Raw genomic sequence first — 20,376 nt, 5'->3', positions numbered from 1 at the left:
AGAAGGAACGCTACTTTTACTCCGCTACTTTTATCTACATTCAGCTCGCTACTCGCTACTAATTTTTATCGATCTGTTTATGCACGCTTTGTTTGTTTTGGTCTGTCAGACAGACCTTCAAAGTGCCCGCCTTACTGGTGACGTTTCACTTCGTTCCACCAATCAGATGCAGTCACTGGTGACGTTGGACCAATCAAACAGAGCCAGGTGGTCACATGACCTGACTTAAACAAGTTGAAAAACTTATTTGGGTGTTACCATTTAGTGGTCAATTGTACGGAATGTGTACTGTACTGTGCAATCTACTAATAAAAGTTTCAATCAATCAATCAAAAGTGTGAAGGAAAAAAGATACTTTTTTATTTCAACCGTACATCCCGTCAAAAGCTTAAAGACTGACCGCACATGAGGACGTTCCTGTCTTCACAATAAAAGTGCCGCTCCATCTCGCCTGCGCTTTCAAAACAAGAGTCTCCGAAAGCCAGCGCAAACAAGCTAGCAAGCTACGGAGTTTGACGCCAATATATTTCTTGTAAAGTGTATAAAAACGAATATGGAAGCTGGACAAATAAAATGCCAAAAACCCACCACTTTCATGTGGTATTAGACAAAAAGGAGGAACTTTTCTTCTCCATTTGAAAACGTGGACGTTATCACTACTGTCTGATTACAATCAACGCAAGTCATCAGAATCAGGTAATACACCAACTTATATTCTTGTCTTCATGAAAGAAAGGAATCTATATGTTAAACATGCATGTATATTCATTAAAACACCTTTAACATGTAAACAAAAACAGCTAAATAAATACATATAAATTATATACTGTATACATCAATGTATATGTATGTATGTATGTGTATATATATATATATATATATATATATATATATATATATATATATATATATATATATATATATATATATATATATATATGAGTGTGTATGTTACTCATCAGTACCTCAGTACTTGAGTAGTTTTTTCACAACATACTTTTTACTTTTACTCAAGTAAATATTTGGGTGACTACTCCTTACTTTTACTTGAGTAATAAATCTCTAAAGTAACAGTACTCTTACTTGAGTACAATTTCTGGCTACTCTACCCACCTCTGCTTCCGGTACAGGCAAGACTTTTTTTTATCAGCGACAAAAAGTTGCGAACTTTATCGTCGATGTTCTCTATTAAATCCTTTCAGCAGAATTATGGCAATATCCCGAAATGATCAAGTTTGACACATAGAATGGATCTGCTATCCCCGTTTAAATAAAAAAAATTCATTTCAGTAGGCCTTTAATAAGCATACAATGTTATGCAGAGGTAAGGGGGGCGGGGGGCGTAATTGAATATATTTAAGAATCACTGTGTTAGAGTAACAGAGAATGTTTAAAAATTCAGGTAATAAGTCCCTGGAGACAGGTAGAGTTTGCATTACATTGGTTAAACAGTTGTATGAAACAAAAGAGATTAGTAAAATTGTTTAAAGCACATGTGTCAAACACAAGGCCCGGGGTCCAAATCACATATCCTTATATTTGGCCACATCACTTGATGTGCTGCCACATCATTTAATGTGGCCCACCACATCATTGTAATGTGCCCCATCACATCATTTTTGTGGTCTGCCATGTAATTTTATTGTGGCCTTCTCCATTTTTTTTTGACCGGCACATCATTTTATGTATCCCGCCAAGATATTTTATGTGGTCCGCATGAGGCCCACCACATCGTCTGTATGTGTCCCCCTGTGCCGTTTTATGAGGCTCACTATGTAATTATGTGACCTGCGAAAGGTTTGAAATACAAAAGCACTTTCTTGCTTAAATGCATGTGTTCTTTCAATTTCAGCATAAAATGGTTATCAAAAATAAACATTTAAACATCTGCTTGTCATCTTGACTTAAGATTTCAAAGGATCATCATCAGTCTATAAAAATATATTAATCAAAAAACATTTGCCTTTGCAAATTGTGTGAGAAGACTATTATGCGTTTATTTTCATATATATTCACTGTTACATGTGGCCCTCTGAGGGCAGGGATAATTGTGATGTGGACCTCAATAAAAATGAGCTAAACACCCCTGGTTTAAACTTTTTGTGGATTTTGTTGCTGTGCCTCCATGTTTTTTCTGGTAGTTGTGATTAAAAAAAAAGCCAAATCATTGAGTGGTATTAAATGTATTAAAAGTAAAATGTATTTGTGTCAGTTGTGTGTCCAATATGTAATTACATGGTTTTGGATCAGTACCAAAATGTGTAGTAGCTACTAGTTCCTTTACCAAAAAGTACCCAAGTTTATTCTATGGTTACTTTTTTCAGATCATATAGTCAATAGCTCTTATAATAAATAAATAATAACATGTACAGCTAAAGGGGACCTATCATGCAAAACCAACTTTTCTTGCCTAATAGTACCAGTTTTTGTGTATTTGGGATATGCATGAGTTCAGAAAATTTGAAGGTATTGTGGAGATATTTATACAAAATCTTGCCTTCCTTCACACACTCGTTTGGAATTTGCTCTTTTTGTGACGTTTTGCCACATGTAACTCTCTATAGATGGTAAAGGCTTACCTAAAGGTATTTGTGTAAGCCCGCAATAAAAAACTATTTGTTTCGAGAATTTGCAGTCCAAACGAGGTACGATCAAGGAATGACACAAGGACCGAAAATGCTCGATTCTTGGTTGTTTTGACCAGCACAAGTCACTACACAAACTTTCAGCCTCATTTAAAGTAAAACATACCTTACTTTTGGCTCATATGATTTGTGGCATTGCGTCTTCAACTCGGAAGAAATTGCTTTGAGTGTGTTCTAAGAACAATCATGCTTCCCACAAACTTTCACAAAAAGATGGATTTTCAGAAAAACTGCTTTTAATGGCTTACAGTGGGACTACAATTTATTGCAATGGAGGAGACAATAAAACGGCAAGTAATAACATTAGGTTAGAACGATATGTTAGCAATGTTAGCTCAAGTTGTTGTGTAGCAAGCTTAGCCTTCTAATGTGGGACAATAGTATTACCGTCATCCGGCAAAATAAAGAATGATTTTCCTAAAAACTAATTTTAATTGGATCAGTGCCAACTGTGTTTGGTGATGGATCAGTTCGTATTATAATCTGTTGTTGCGTTTGCGATGCCACTCGTAGGGTGGTTTACTGTATAGCCGTCTTGAGCCTCCATTGTTTACAAGTGTTCAAATCAGCAGCAGTGCAAGTATTAACATGATATAGAATAGAAAAACATTTTACTGTCAAAATACATATGGATACGTCCAGAATTTAGCATTGGGGAGAGAAAGACTCTGTAGAAGTTTAATTTAGTGTTTACTGACAGATCTTCAGCTTGGCTGGCTTTTGCTTCTTTTCTCTCACCCCACGCATATTCTTCTTACAATAAAACACGGTGAGCCCGTTAATCTCGTTATATCATCTGGGATGTTGTGTTGTGATAAAAGTCACTCAAAACAGATGGCTGGTGCCGGTCATCGATGCCCAAAGTGCATGATAAAAGCAAGAAACATTTCTGCTGAGCGAGGGCAAATGCAGACTCACCGTGAGGGGGCATGGTGAGGAGCGGTTATTTTGCATCTAACAACTCTTTTTCTCAAAATCAGTTGTTTTCAATGGGAGCAAAAATATATTTCTGCACATTTTTCACCAAAGAACCATCATTACATGTTACGTAGAACAAAATGAAGTGTTTTAAAAATAAATTTAAAAAATCCTAATATTACTCCTTTAATTCATGTGCGAGTATCAGCTGATCTCGCTTTTGGATAATTGGTATGGGAATTTGCAGCATCAAACCCAAACTAGAAAACCCTTAGATACGGACATAGAAAATGAGCCTTTGAGGTTCTCTTTGAACAGCAAATTACAAATGACTTTATACAGCAACACACTGTAATGCACAAGCACTTAAAAATGCATCAAGGGCAATTCTCCAGGATAGCAGAGGAACGAAAACGACTTGTAATATAGCATTTGATATCATGTCATTTCATTTCATGCATTTAATGTTTCTTCATACAAGAATATGTTTTTTTGGGAGGAATTAATTCAAATAAGTTGTTGTATCACTACACTAAAAAACTATTTGATACAAAAATAAATTAAATCTATAGATTCATTAAAAAATAATCGATATATTTATCGATTCAAGAAATAATTGTTTATTGCAGCCCCAAAATCAAGACATTGTAATTTGAAAAAAAGTATGTATTCATCCTTCAAATAATGAAACATTAATCATACAATGATAATAAGTGTTCCTTCCCTCTCTCTCATAATCTTTGTAATTGCAGCATTTACAATGTTTAATATAGCTTGAGTTAACTTGTCAAATTTGAAGTGACATTCCAAGCCAGAGCTAAAATAATTAACGTATGGCTATTTAGTGCTTCAGCAATGCTGAATAGTATTATCTCTGTAAAGGCAGAATCATACATTCACATTTGATTGTGTGAGTGCACTTCGTGAAGTGCCTGACTGAATATGACTGAAACGTGTTCCATCTTGTCTCCCAGGGTACACCATCAGTATCTATGTTGAGATGTTCCACAGTGAGAAACAGTTTGATGAGCTAGAAATCTTCGATGGTAAGCAAAGCCCACACACAGGCACACACACACTTGTATGCTTCCTTAACTCCTTTGTTGTTTATTTAAAAAAAACATCACTGTTAATAAGATGCACAGCATTTTCATTTTCAGTATACATAATTTCCCTCCAGGATGTCACAATCTGTTACAAAAGAGTAAATGTGAAAGTTTGCAGAACATATTTGTGTGGATTGTGCGTTTGTGTGCTACTTTACAATGGTTTGTAGAAGTTTGTGTTCAGGAAGTTACTTTAAAAGCTAACAATGTTTGGAGAGGTTCAAAAGAAAACACTATCTCCTCTCTATCCTAAAGCTTCTTAACAACTATGGTAACACATTAAAAGTAAGGCATGTATTAATTTAACCATATTTACATAAGATTGAAACTGTTTTGTTTGTAGGCAGGAGTATCAAGACACAGATATGCACATATCCAACTTTTTAATGACAACAGTTTCTAAAACAGCCCCTAATGCACTTGTCATGTGATTGATGACAACAAAAACTTAGTGTCTCAGGCTAAGTTACATACAGCAGTGGTCCCCAACCACCGGTCCGGGGACCGGCACCGGTCAATCAATCAATCAATCAATTCCTTTATTGTCATAATAACACTTAAGTCATACATGAACAACAAGATTTTGTTTGAGCCTTGTCCAGCGGCATAGAAACTGCATTGATGTGCAGGTTGACAATAGTTTACATTTTAGCATTTTAGCATTGTCAGGAAGATGGCGATAAGAGGGACGTGGGGGTGGGAACAGTCAGATGTCTGATGGGTGTTACGTTGATGTTGCAGCAATGCAATGTCCAGAGCACAATTATTGAAGTGGTGAAGAGTGAGGTAATAAGATGGTCCGGGGCAGCAAAGGGGCAGGCTGTTCATTTAGCAGTCTCACAGCCTGGGGATACAGACTGTGAGACATTCTGGTGGTCCTGGCGCGAATCGATCTATACCTCCTTCCAGAGGGTAGCAGGTTGAAGAGGCCATGTGCTGGGTGGTATATGTCCTTCAGGATGTTGTGTACTCGCTTTCGGCAGCGAGTTGTGTACATGGCACTCATCTCTGGGAGTATCGTCCTTGTAATTTTCCCCGCCGCTTTAACCACTCGCTGGAGGGCCTGTTGGTTAAGCTAGCAAACCACACTAAAAATCCGTAAGTGAGGACACTGCTGATGGCACAGTTGTAAAAGTTGACCATTGATTTCTGCGAAATGTTTGCGCATTTTAGTTTCTTCAAAAAAAAAAGACGTTGTTGGGCCTTTCCGCCTGTAGGAGCAGTGTTAATGTTCCAGCATAGATCTTCTGTTATGTTCACCCCTAAGAATTTGAAATCCTTGACCCTTTCTACGAGATTGTTATTAATTAAAAGTGGAGGGTGTTTGTTCTGCCCTTTCCTGCGGAAGTCTACAATTAGTTCTTTGGTTTTGTTAGTGTTAAGAACCAAGTTATTGTTAGCACACCATGAAGCCAGCCGTTGCACCTCTGCATTGTATGCTGTCTCATCATTATTACTGATGAGCCCAAGCACCGTGGTGTCGTCGGCATATTTGACAGTGAGATTGGATGTTGAAGAGGCTATGCAGTCCTCTTCAACATCCAGACATAAGGTCTGTGCCACATTTGCTACCGGGCCTCAAAGAGACATTAAATAATGTATAACTGACCACATTTTCTCATACTTAACTTTCGCCAGTCCCACTAGACACACCAATAAGCTTGATCATAGATCATAGATGTATTATACAACTCCTGATAGGAAGTCGCCATGTGATATATTTGTTACATCTTTGTTACATGGGACAATGCACATTAATAAATATATAGAATCTGAAGGTGCCAAATCGTAGCCAAAAGCTGGGTTCCATCTGCAGTCTGCGGCAGGTTGAAGACCTTAGATCAGGGCAGATCAGAAACAAAGTGACCATAGTAGTTCAAATGGAGAAGTGCTAAATTGTTGCATATAATAATTGTTCTGAAGTTAGAAAATACACATCCTCTTTGGCCTGGTAAGTTAAAGTGCTGATATTATTGCACGTAGTCCTATTACACAAGTACTTATCAACAACAGATGCATTTCCGCATGGAAAATTGGACCAGAAAAAGCTAACATTAGTGTATATTATACGTATGAAATATTGCACAAAATATGAATACATAACTTTTAGAATGGAAATAGAAATATATTGGAACTAATGGCAAGCATTTCTATCTTGATTATATACCCATGCTCTTGTCCTTGAATGTGATGCATCACCTATACCAGGGGTCGGCAACCCGCTGCTCTAGAGCCGCATGCGGCTCTTTAGCGCTGCCCTAGTGGCTCTCTGGAGCTTTTTCAAAAATGTATGAAAAATGGAAAAAGATGAGGGGAAAAAAATATATTTTTTGTTTTAATATGGTTTCTGTAGGAGGACAAACATGACACAAACCTCCCTAATTGTTATAAATCACACTGTTTATATTAAACATGCTTCACTGATTCGAGTATTTGGCGAGCGCCGTTTTGTCCTACTCATTTTGGCGGTCCTTGAACTCACCGTAGTTTGTTTACATGTATAACTTTCTCCGACTTTCTAGGACGTGTTTTATGCCACTTCTTTTTCTGTCTCATTTTGTCCATCAAACTTTTAACGTTGTGCATGAATGCACAAAAGTGAGTTTTGTTGATGTTATTGACTTGTGTGGAGTGCTAATCATACATATTTGGTCACTGCATGACTGCAAGCTAATTGTTGCTAACATGCTATTTAGGCTAGCTATATGTACATATTGCATCGTTATGCCTCATTTGTAGGTATATTTGAGGTCATTTAGTTTCCTTTAAGTCATCTTAATTAAATTTATATCGCATGACACACTATCTGTATGTAATATGGCTTTTAATTTTTTGCGGCTCCAGACATATTTGTTTTTGTATTTTTGGTCCAATATGGCTCTTTCAACATTTTGGCTTGCCGACCCCTGACCTATACCCATCAGATACTAAAGCCAAAACAAAGCCTACTACTAGCAAAAATTAGCAAAAAAAAAAGTCTATGGAGAGCTTTTTTGCAAAGGGAAAAGACCAGGGGCTCCCACTAAGTCAATGTTATGGTGAGTTTTTTCATGTATTCATTTTTCATGCACTTGTTTGCTATATCTTTCTGCCACACGTGGAAGGCCGGTCCGTAAAAATAATGCCTACATTAAACCGGTCCCTGGTGCAAAAAAGGTTGGGGACCCCTGACATACACTACCTCAAAAATATAAACATTCCATTTAGAATGTCTTACTTACACTTCCTTATTGTCAAGCTTGCAACCTTTGCACATTCCTACACAGGTATTATTAGAGGATTACAAGAATAATGGAAAAAGATACTGTACACAGTAGGAAAAATAAATAAATTATGCAGTTATCCATGCGGTCCGAATTGTAAGATTATCTATGCCTCCAAGCATCGTTTCACAATGTTTTATTTATGCGTTCCCTGCAGGATCTTCAGGACAGAGCCCTTTGCTTGTGGCTCTCAGTGGAAACCACTCATCTCAGCTCAACTTCACCTCTAAAACCAATCAACTTTACCTACGCTGGTCCACTGACCACGCGACCAACAAAAAAGGATTCAAGATAAGATACTCAGGTACATGCTAACAAAAAAGGATTCAAGATAAGATACTCAGGTACATGCTGTATATAAGTACATACAGTACATTAGTACATACAGTATTATACAACTACACTACAAACGAAACAGTGCACTCTCCTCTAACACATCACTACAATGTTTGCTAGATTAACTTGAAATGCATTGTGTTGGACAGGTACAATGCTATCCTTCACCCACGCAACTACAGTAGGGAAGGGGATTCATATGGCCCCATTTGTTGTGGTTTACCTGACACATGAAACGTTGGCGGGTGCACTCTCCACTTTAGCCGCCAGAGGGCAGTAGAGTGTTTTTTGTGGCAATTCCAACTTTGACCACAGCGTCCGTTGCTATGTAGAGTGGCAGTGTCCATCATTTTCAGCAAACTGCATTAGAAATTGAGGGATGCGGCCCTATGAAGCCCTTCTCTACTGTAAAACCACAATGATAAATATTTTGTTTAAATAGAAATGCATTAAACATGCCAGTTATATATGGTGTAACCTCATGTACTATAACTTTTATTGAAAAAAAAAAAAAGTTCCAATAATAAGGTCACTCAACATACAGTTTGTAACCGTTAACTGTCTTTTGAATAGCATTGCATCTATGACGAAGGACATGGTGTATTTCTGTCAAAATTGAAGAAAGCAATACTGGTCTTTGCTCTTGTGTACTTTTAGGTTTTATAAGCACTGTCGATAGCTTATTTTGAACACACCGATTTGAACGGGATCAAAATAAAACTGACCCGTATATAGTGCGCACACAAAAATGAATTCCCAATCAATTGAATTCCCTATGTTTGTGCAAAGACTTTGTGCCATTGTGGAGACTTTTCCAATGATTATTGTATTCAAAATGCACAATGGACATGTGTTGTGCCACAGGAGAAAAATCCTATGCCTAACTTTTTCAGATGTATTTTCTCATGTTGCTTCTTGTTGTCTCCATTTTAACTGGGTACAACTGTGTAGGTTTTTTAAGCACTGTCGATAGCTTATTTTCATTGTTTTGGTGCATACAAACGCTGCGTGTGACTCCGAGTAAAGCTGTCTGAGATGTGATATTAAATAAAAAGTATGGAAGGAAGATGCCTTATTCCCCCCTCACCACAACCCGGGCTTTACATTGCAAATTGCATATTTACAATCAAAATGCCTAACCTTGAAATAATGCCAGACTGAGGACAAACAGTAGGCAAGGGAGTCATATGACTCCATTACTGGGTGGATCTCCCAGTAATCCGAGAGGATGTGGGGTGTTAATCATTTTGCAATGTAGTCTGCTGAGCATGATGGAAAGTGCCACTCTGCATAACAACTGACACTCTGGTCAAAGTTGAAATTGCCACAAAACACATTTTAAGATATTGAACACTCTGCTGGCAGGTGTTGGATAAAGTAGTGCAACCCACCAATTTGTCATGCTTCATGTGTCAGGTAAACCGCCACAAACGGGGCCATATGAATCCCCTTTCAACTGTACTAGCTAGCATGCTTGTTGCTTTGTGGAGTACCTCACATTTTTTACGGTATGCTGATATCATTATTTGGCCCAAAAAAATGATACCGGAATGATCCACTGTCACCTTTTTATTACATTATCGGCCAATAATACTGGACATCCCGAATTAAAATCTCAAATATGACTTCCTTTTAGAATGGTTCTTTCATAATGTAGTTCCTGTAGCATTATTGTTAATTAGCAACTGAAAGATTGGGCCATTATCCCCGAACAACGCTGGAGAGAGGAGTGTTATAATGAGATATCAAATTTGTGGTGCAGAGAGAGCAGATGTATTTTCAAGGAGATGATGCTAGTGAAGGACGAAAGGCCAAATGAATAATTTGAGAGCGGCTGATAAAGAATATTTCAAGGAAGGATAAATATTTCATATGAGATTGTTGATTACTGACACTGTTTTTCTCTGAGTCATTCCACCCACACCCCGCAATGAATGTAAGTTATACAACAGACATTATATATGCTGTAAGAATATAAAAAGTCTACTTTCTTTTGTTTGTCTTCCTTTCAGCTGCGTACTGTAGTATCATTGATATCCCAGTGAATGGGGGCGTGGTCAACCGAACCAAACTCCAGCCAGGTAGCCGACTCCAGTTCTACTGTATTCATGGTTACCGTCTGGTAGGCTCAACGAATTGCACCTGTAGACTTCACCCCAATGGTCTTTACCAGTGGGACACACCGCCACCATTTTGCCAAGGTAATATAAATACTTCTACAGTACATTGTCGTCACATATCAACTAAATCGACATTACGATACATCGTCCAACACTTCTAATTATGATTGGCAGCCGTCTCCTGTGGGATCCCTCAATCACCAGGCAATGGCAGCTTCCATGTCAACCAGTATACTGTGGGCAGTCAAGTGACCTACCGATGTAACCATGGTTACCACCTTGACCCCAATCTTCCAGCGACGACTGTATGTTTAGAGGATGGCAGCTGGAGTAATGCTGCCTCACCCACTAAATGTCTCCGTAAGTATTATACTTCTATCTATGTGGCATTGTTATTTTAAATGCTTTTAATGACAATAACATCAATGTTAATTATTATTTGTAAGCTGTATAATTTGTAAGCTGACAAAAATTGGAGAAAGGCAGTTATTTGCAAAATTTGAAAAGACATTATATATACTGTATATATAACTACTGTTTAATTCTAAAAATTATCGGAAAACACAGCAGGTTCATTTATTAACAAGTATAACATCAGCAACTTGCATGGCGGTAGTTGGCATGATCCCAGGATGCAGAGACGGGAAGCGACACGCAAAAAAACATTTGTTTTAATGTGCAAAAAGACCAAAAGACACACCAAGAACATTACTCACAATAAACAAACAAACCAGATGTGACTGATTAGGGATCAGAGGCAGGTGGGTCCCCTGATCACTAATCATGAGCACGTGTGGCAAACAGTACACAGAAACAGTGGTGAAATCACTGCAAGACACAACCAAAACAGGAGGTGGAACAAAAATAGACCGCTTGACAGGAAGAAACACGAAACACATGAAAACACAAGTTCATGACATATAATGCAACATCAACAAAAATAACAGCAAAAATATGATTAAAACACTAGCACAGGGTTTCCCCTTAACTTCCAAGATACCTGTGGCGATGAGGGCGTGGTTATGGGTGTGGTCACCATGATGTCATCGAGCAATTTGCATATTTCGCTATGATGATATGATTTTTTTTTTAAAAGGCTCAAAAATGTATACACAAATTTAAAACAAATCTGTTATTATTCATTAGTATTAACATCTTTATTATATATTGTTTTGTCATATTATCAATTGTGTTGCTGCTTTTTGTACTTTGTTGAGATTTTTTTAAGTGTTTACAGACTTTTAATTACTTAAAAGCAACTAGCAACAAATCTAGCATCTTCTTCTGGTGTTATTATAGACTGTACTCGTGTTTAGAGACTATACTTATGTCCGTCAATGTCCCTGAAGAAAGAGGCTGTTGCTCTAGTTGGACTTCCTCTTCTTAAAAGCCGCCACTGTCCTTTTAACATTTGCACATTTGTAGATGGCTGTCCGCGGGTATATCTGTGATATATTAAAAGTACGTCCACATTGCAGACATGCTGACAAAGCTCCAGATAATGGCATGCGTTTTGTTTACATTTACAGCGCGGTTTTCGTTATGCAAAGTCTTTTTTTTGGTAGTCGAATTTTCATTACATCACTTGTCCAATAGTGCGCAAATAATAGGCTATATATATCAATTCACATTGTAACGACCATGTTCATGTATTATGTTTGTGTGGTTTGGATTTGATGTTGGTTTTTCCCATGTTTGCAAACACATTGTTCGTGCCTGAAAGGTGATTGCCGCAGAATGAGGAAGCGTTGTTGTGTGTCTGGGGAAGAGCGGAGACGAAAGTGTTTGCACCTGTTGGAATTGTGCCGTTTTGTTATCATAAAATTGGTAATTAAAGTAAAAAATATCGTCAGACTTTGTGTGATTTCTTCTGGGGGCTACAATATATTATAGTACTTTGATTTGTTTTCAAGTAAAAAACAACAACTTTATTTTCAAGGTGTGGCGGTAACAAAAATGCCATGGCGGCGCGCCACATTCAATGACATTAAGTGGAAGCCCTGTAGTAATAGTAGTACGTTTATACTGCCCAGTTAGCAATGATACAACTGATAATCAACAGTGCAGCAAGTGCAGCACGCATACATTTCACACCGACGGCTAACAAAAACAGCACAGCTAACATTTTCTCATGGTACTTCAAGTACAGCTGCTGCCATTTTGTCTGAGATTAGTCAATAAAAACTACATCCGGAGGTTGCCTACAGCCACAGCTGTTAATGTTAATGTTTTTTGACCAAAGGTTACATGTTTGCTTGATATTTTGCTTTGACTCTTCCCTCACATTCTGTTTTTTTACATTAGAATAAAAAAAGCTCCCCAGTCACTGGTGTTATTGTCTGTGTATTTTTTATTAACCCTAACCCCAACCCCAACCCTAAAATCAGGCATCTTCCAGTTTCTAAAACTAATCCTAACAATACTACTGCCTCCTTCATTCCATGATTATGCCCCCCAATTGTGGAACAGCTGCAGAGAACCTTACCATTTTTAAAAACAAGCACCTTTTTAACCCTAATTAAGGATTTTTTTATTTTGTCATTTCTATTAGGGAGTTTAGAAAAGAAAAGTATCCCACACTTCTTTTTTCTAAAGTAAATCTCTACAGCAGATACGGACATATACATTAACACCTGACAACACCCTTTAGTGTCTTTACAGGACAGATACAAATATATATATATATATATATATATTAGAGATGTACGGATAATATCGGCCGATAAATGTGTTAAAATGTAATATCGGAAATTATCGATATCGTTTTTTTTTTCTATTATCGGTATCGTTTTTTTTTTATTTTATTTTTTTTATATTAAATCAACATAAAAAACACAAGATACTAGTTTATTAGTGCACCAACCCAAAAAACCTTCCTCCCCCATTTACACTCATTCACACAAAAGGGTTGTTTCTTTCTGTTATTAATATTCTGGTTCCTACATTATATGTCAATATATATCAATACAGTCTGCAAGGGATACAATCCGTAAGCACACATGATTGTGCGTGCTGCTGGTCCACTAATAGTGCTAACCTTTAACAGTTAATTTTACTAATTTTCATTAATTACTAGTAACTCTTTTTATATTGTTTTACTTTCTTTTTTATTCAAGAAAATGTTTTTAATTTATTTATCTTATTTTATCTTATTTTATTTTTTTAAAAGTACCTTATCTTCACCATACCTGGTTGTCCAAATTAATTCCAGGTATCGGTTGATATCGGTATCGGTAATTAAAGAGTTGGACAATATCGGGATATCGGATATCGGCAAAAAGCCATTATCGGACATCCCTAATATATATATATATATATATAAATATACACATATATATATATATATATATATATATATATATATATATATATATATATATATATATATATATATATATATATATATATATATATATATATATATATATATGTATATATGTATATATATATATATATGTATATATATATATATATATATATATATATATATATATATATGTGTATATTTATATATATATATATATATATATATATATATATATATATATATATATATATATATATATATATATATATATGTTTTTAATTGATTAAGAATCATTACAGGTAAGACTTACAATTTATTCGAAAATCGATTTTTTTTTTTTCACCCGTATTTTCTATTATCTTTTGGATTCTGTGTTTATCTAGTATTTATTAGCTTTTATTTAGCACAAGCCAATTTAAATAATTTTGTTAAGTTTTTAACTACATATTTGTGTAATATTGATGTATATTACCTATTAAATTGTATCATATTAGTATATTTAATTGATTTGTTTTATCATCTTACTATATTTGAGTTGTATAGTTATGTTATATGTATGAAAAGTACTGTACAGATACAGTTTGATTGATTGATTGGTTGATTGATTCATGAACTGATGTGTGTCATTAATTCCCATCTTCTGACCTTACATGTTTTTCCCCAGCCATCCACTGTCCGAGCCTTGAGGGCACCTTGTCAGATCACATGACCCACCGCCTGCTGTCTGGTGCGCTGGGAGAGTTTGGTTCTGTGGTCATGCTGGAATGCTTAGCAGGATACTCTTTTGGGGTGGGACACCGGACACTGCGCTGTCTTGCCAACGGGACTTGGGAGGGGTCAGATGGCCCTGCTGCATGCAAGAGTAAGTTATATTAATAACATCTTGACAGCCTATTGTGGTTTTAGTCATTAAATTGAAAATGATCAATGGGACATTTTTTGGTCCTGATTTTGCTTTGTAGTTTTGTCCTGTGGAGATCTTCCCTCTCCTCCCTTTGGCACCAAACTCGGCACACTGACGACATTTGGAGCTACTGCGATTTTTATGTGTAACCATGGTTACACATTAGTGGGATCACATGTCAGAGAATGCGGAGCCAACGGGCTGTGGAGTGGTTCAGAGACCAGGTGTCTTGGTAAGTCTAAATATTTAAAGTTGTATTTGTGAAAAATACTACAAAAGCAGTGCTCCCACTAAAAATGAAGGGCCTGATTTACTAAATGTTTGCGTGTACTAAAACATGTCCAAACTTGATAGCACTCACAAAGTTGATCTACTAAACGTGTGCAAAGTGGTTTGGGTCTGTTAAGTGAGCAGAATTAGGCGTGCAATCCATTTTGTGTCTCTGTCTCATTTAATATGTAGAAATCCCGGGAGGAGAAATTAAAAATTTCATTATTTAGCACGTGCAATATAATTTATATATGCCCTGAGATTGGTAGGTTGTGAGTTCATACCAAAGACTATAAAAATGGGACCCGTTACCTCCCTGCTTGGCACTCAGCATCAAGGGCGCGGCCACCGCTGCTGCTCACTGCTCCCCTCACCTCCAGGGGGTGATCAAGGGTGATGGGTCAAATGCAGAGAATAATTTCACCACACCTGGTGTGTGTGTGTGACAATCATTGGCACTTAAACTTAAACTTTTTTTTATCAACATTTTTTTGGGAGCACTATTTCAGCAAACTGACACAGTTCCACAGACGACTGTTGTTATGAGAGTAGCGTATGTGTGTTTGTGGCCCTTTAATATGTGACAGCATGTGAGGTGAGTGACGTCAGTGAATGTGTGGGCGAGAGAGGTGAGGGAGCAGTAGAGGTGAGTGCGAGCAGGGGCTTGTGTTTTGGTGGATTGGCTGTGTGCAGACATCAATTAAGTTCAAATTTGCAACAAATCGCCGGACTCGTCATTGACCCTGGAGTCTGGAGCTGTGGAGACCCACTCCAGGGCCGATGTACCTCGGGGGCAACACCCTTCACTCTACCCGGCAGTGGGTCTCCACAGCTCCGGACTCCAGGGTCAATGACGAGTCCGGCGATTTGTTGCAAATCCACCAAAACACAAACCCCTGCCCGCACTCACCTCTACTGCTCCCTCACCTCTCTCGCCCACACACTCACTGACGTCAGTCACCTCACATGCTGTCACATATTAAAGGGCCACACACACACATACGCTACTCTCATAACACTGTGAAAGAGGAGTGCTCGCGTTTTAAAGACATAATCCTCTGTCACATGTGTACATTTGAACATATTTGGACGGTCAGAGATTTAAAACAAATTAGACACATCGTCTTTTCAGCAACATCCTTTTATAACTTAAAAAGGTTGATACAAATTCAATTAATGCGTTTTGGAGTCATTTAGTAATTTGTTTTAAGATTTTAGGTTTTTCACAAATATGTATTGTTGACATATATCCTATATGATAAAAAAAACTTCATGAAGTAATATTTGTTTGTGTCTTGAGCACAATAGTTCAGCTTCACTGTAATGCACCTTAAGCGGTAAAAAAAAAAAAAAAAAAAAAAAAAAATGGTGTCAATGTAAATGCACTGCACGAATGATTCTAAAATGCCCATAAAAAGTGGTAGATGTCTCCTGCTTGTTTGAAAATATACCAAATGCCACATGTAGGCGCATAATAACATGAATGTGCAGTAAATGAGAGGCTATTAGAATGCCTCACAATGCCTAAACCAGTGGTTCTTAACCTTGTTGGAGGTACCGAACCCCACCAGTTGCATATGCGCATTCACCGAACCCTTCTTTAGTGAAAAATATATATATATATTTTTTTCAAATTCAAGACAAAGTTATATGTTTTTGGTAACACTTTAGTATGGGGAACATATTCTAAGTAACAAAGACTTAATTTAGAGTTTTTTGGACACTAGGGGAACACATTCTAAGTAACAAAGACTTAATTTAGAGTTATTTGGTTAGGGTTAGGGTTAGAGGGTTTGGGCCAAGGTTAGAGGGTCAGGGTAAGTGTTATAATGCATTAATAAGTACTTAATAATGACTAGTTAAGAGCCAATATGTTACTAATTTGCATGTTTATAAGCAACTAATTAATGGTGAATATGTTCCCCATACTAAAGTGTTACCATGTTTTATTACTGGTGCACAAAATGAACCGTGCATGAACATCCCCTTGTTCAATGAACAAAACCAACATAGTGCATAAACTCACAACAAATTAAACACCTGCAAATCAGTCTGACTTCTGCTGTTGCCGTATCCGTAATACGCCGATGGGAAGAAGTTTTTATTTACACGATGAGTCGGGTGTGTCTTGACCTCCGCCGAACCCCTGAGCCCGACTCACCGAACCCCTAGGGTTCGATTGAACCCAGGTTAAGAACCACTGGCCTAAACGCTCCATAGTAGCGAACTCCTCTTTAGCAATGGCTGATTTAGCCGCATCAAGACGGTGCGTGAGGGCAAAAACTGGCGGGCCCACCGTCGGAATGAAATCTTCAACACCGTGTTTAGTGTCCACGGTAGAAAAAGCGGGAGTGATCAGCGACGAAAAATCCTCTAACAAACGCTGAAAAACGTCACCAGATTCTTAATAATTAGCTTGTGTTATCGGTCCAAGTCCTCCCGCCTTACATGTAAAAGTTGAAAAAGATACAGCATCAATCAAACGACGGTTAGCAACATAAACAAGCAGTCCATTCGCACACAGAAAATCCGCGCCAATAATGGGGACCGTGATGGCGGCGATGACAAACTCCCACTGGAATTTGCGTCCGTGGAAGCACAGTCACCAACCTGGGGCCGAAAGTGTCGATTGACAAGCCGTTAGCGGCACTCAGTAGTGGCTCGCAGCCACCTGCCGCCTTGTCCGTGTCCGTGGCAGGTAACACGCTGACATGTGAACCGGAGTCCACCAGGAAACGTCTCCTTGACAACGAGTCGGCAATAAAGACCAGCTCGCATGCTTCATCGGCGCCCACAGCCACTACTGAACGCCAGTGTTGGAGTTTCTCAGGATCGTGAAGGAGCATGGAGGCACACACCGTTGAGCTTTGGCACCAAATCATTGATGGAAGAAGTACAGGCTCCCCTCCCACCGCTTCCGGGTAGCGACTCTCGCCACTACTGCTGGGTCTGTGTTCTCCATCGTCTGCGGGGGGCTTGCTTCTACAATCTGCATGGCAAACCGTCCGGAAGCCAGAAACACCCAGTCAGCTTCTTTAGCCAAGTCCCAATAGTCGCGGGAGGCCAGAGAAGCGGAGTTAGCCAACACCGCACCGACCGCAGGTGGAAGCTGCCGCAAGAAAAGATGCGGGAAAAGGAACCCGCCCTCATCAGACCCCAGTAGCTACAGCATATTGTACATCAAATGAACGGCGGTACTATCGTCCAAGACAGGCAGGGAAAGAAGTCTATCTGAAAAGTGCCTCGATGTGCCGGAACCATGATATCGGGTCGCTCTGCCAAAACTCCGGAAGCTTTGTCGCTACTGCGACAAATGCAGGTTGCTGGAGTTGGGGCGACATGGCCGTTGAAGACACAACTTCTTCTTCTGCGTGAAACATTGTCGGGGTCACCAATGTGGCAAGGGCAGGAAACACAACGTTGTTTCTCTCAGGTCTTTATTGTAACAATATATATATATATATATATATATATATATATATATATATATATATATATATATATATATATATCCATCCATCCATTTTCTACCGCTTATTCCCTTTGGGGTCGCGGGGGGCGCTGGAGCCTATCTCAGCTACAATCGGGCGGAAGGCGGGGTACACCCTGGACAAGTCGCCACCTCATCGCAGGGCCAACACAGATAGACAGACAACATTCACACTCACTTCCACACACTAGGGCCAATTTAGTGTTGCCAATCAACTTATCCCCAGGTGCATGTCTTTGAAGGTGGGAGGAAGCCGGAGTACCCGGAGGGAACCCACGCAGTCACGGGGAGAACATGCATTACATCAGGGGTGCTAATGGAGTTTGCTCCGAGGGTCGCATCAAAGAATGCTGACAGAGAATGTTATTATTAGTAGCAGTATTGTAGTTATTAGTTATTGTTTACATTTATTACCCCTTTGTTTTGTTTTTTAAATGATTTCCTTATTAAATTAATCTACATCACAGGGTTGATAATATATATATATATTTAATATATATACATATATATATATATATATATATATATATATATATATATATATATATATATATATATATATATATATATATATATATATTATCAACCCTGTGATGTAGATTAATTTAATAAGGAAATCATTTAAAAAACAAAACAAAGGGGTAATAAATGTAAACAATAACTAATAACTACAATACTGCTACTAATAATAACATTCTCTGTCAGCATTCTTTGATGCGACCCTCGGAGCAAACTCCATTAGCACCCCTGATGTAATGGACTGAGACTGAGATACAGGGTGACGACAAGGTCACACCTGAATGATCCAGAAAAAGTTTAGAGGAACATGTTCTCATCAGATGAGACCAAAATTAAGCTATTTGGCATCAATCTGACTCAATGTGTTTGAAAGCAGAGAAATGCTAAATAAGACCTTAACAACAAAATCTGTCAAACGTGGAGGTGGAAGCGTTTGGGCTGTTTCTCTGCTCCTCTTCAAAATAACTGGTGATTTGTGTAGCAACTCATGTGACAAGCTACTTGTACTGTTTGCTATTAGTATTACAATCAAACTTTAAATCTTATATTTGCATTTCCTTTGTCAAATGTTCAAATACATTTGTCCGTGTGTACAGTACATGTAGATGCAACATGTGTCGTGGTTTGAGCCGTGAAAATGAGATCAACCAAGAAAAAGATCATCTATATACAGTACATGCCCCAAATAACTCTAATGATCTACTGTACCACTGAGACATTGTATTACTTAATGTTTAATACCGCATCAAAGCACTGACTGTTGCATGTGTGGACAAAGCTTAGGGCATGCTCACAATAACATTAGTTTTTTGTTTATTTTATTTCTATGTCTAATTATTGTTCTAAACGGTCAAAGAAAACACATTCTTTTAACCCTGTGTGCGCATTGGATTTGAATGATCTTCAAAGCCAGACTGGCCTTAAAAGTCATTACATTTTTTAAGTTTAAAAAAAATCTTGATTTTTGTATTTGTTTCCCTCAAATTCAGCCCTAAACAGAAATATCTAACATGTAATGTTTTTTGGGGTTTTTTTAATATTATTTTTGTGACCCTTTTAGAAGTATTTTGATAAAATAATGTCACAAGTTTAAATTAATACAATAACTCATGTTGTGCAAATTCATACTAATTTTAAAGCTGTGACATAATTTGGTCAAAAGGCTTTCGAAGGGTTAAAATTAGGGATGTCCGATAATGGCTTTTTGCCGATATCCGACATTCCGATATTGTCCAACTCTTTAACTACCGATACCGATATCAACCGATACCGATATATACAGTCATGGAATCAACACATTATTATGCCTAATTTGAACAACCACGTATGGTGAAGATAAGGTCCTTTTTTTTAAAATATTAATAAAATAAAATACGATGAATAAATTAAAAAAAAATTCTTGAATAAAAGAGAAAGTAAAACAATATAAAACAGTTACATAGAAACTAGTAATGAAAATTAGTAAAATGAACTGTTAAAGGTTACTACTATTAGTGGA

The 20,376-nt window shown here is 37.7% G+C and overlaps 1 protein-coding gene across 1 annotated transcript in view; it reads left to right on the top strand.

Annotated features, from left to right (window-relative positions):
• Window positions 1-20,376, top strand: part of csmd1a (CUB and Sushi multiple domains 1a) — a 1,090,750-nt gene that overhangs the window by 977,304 nt on the left and 93,070 nt on the right. Inside the window, exons 50-55 of the mRNA XM_061964242.1 lie at window positions 4,538-4,609; window positions 8,090-8,236; window positions 10,281-10,469; window positions 10,563-10,748; window positions 14,360-14,557; window positions 14,658-14,831. Coding sequence (XP_061820226.1) covers window positions 4,538-4,609; window positions 8,090-8,236; window positions 10,281-10,469; window positions 10,563-10,748; window positions 14,360-14,557; window positions 14,658-14,831 — 966 coding nt within the window. The remainder of the gene's footprint in view (window positions 1-4,537; window positions 4,610-8,089; window positions 8,237-10,280; window positions 10,470-10,562; window positions 10,749-14,359; window positions 14,558-14,657; window positions 14,832-20,376) is intronic.

Source organism: Nerophis lumbriciformis, linkage group LG06 (assembly GCF_033978685.3).
Source record: "Nerophis lumbriciformis linkage group LG06, RoL_Nlum_v2.1, whole genome shotgun sequence".
Classification (NCBI taxonomy): Eukaryota; Metazoa; Chordata; class Actinopteri; order Syngnathiformes; family Syngnathidae; genus Nerophis; species Nerophis lumbriciformis.
The sequence above is the reverse complement of the archived record's forward strand: the minus strand, read 5'-3'. Positions and strand labels throughout refer to the sequence as shown.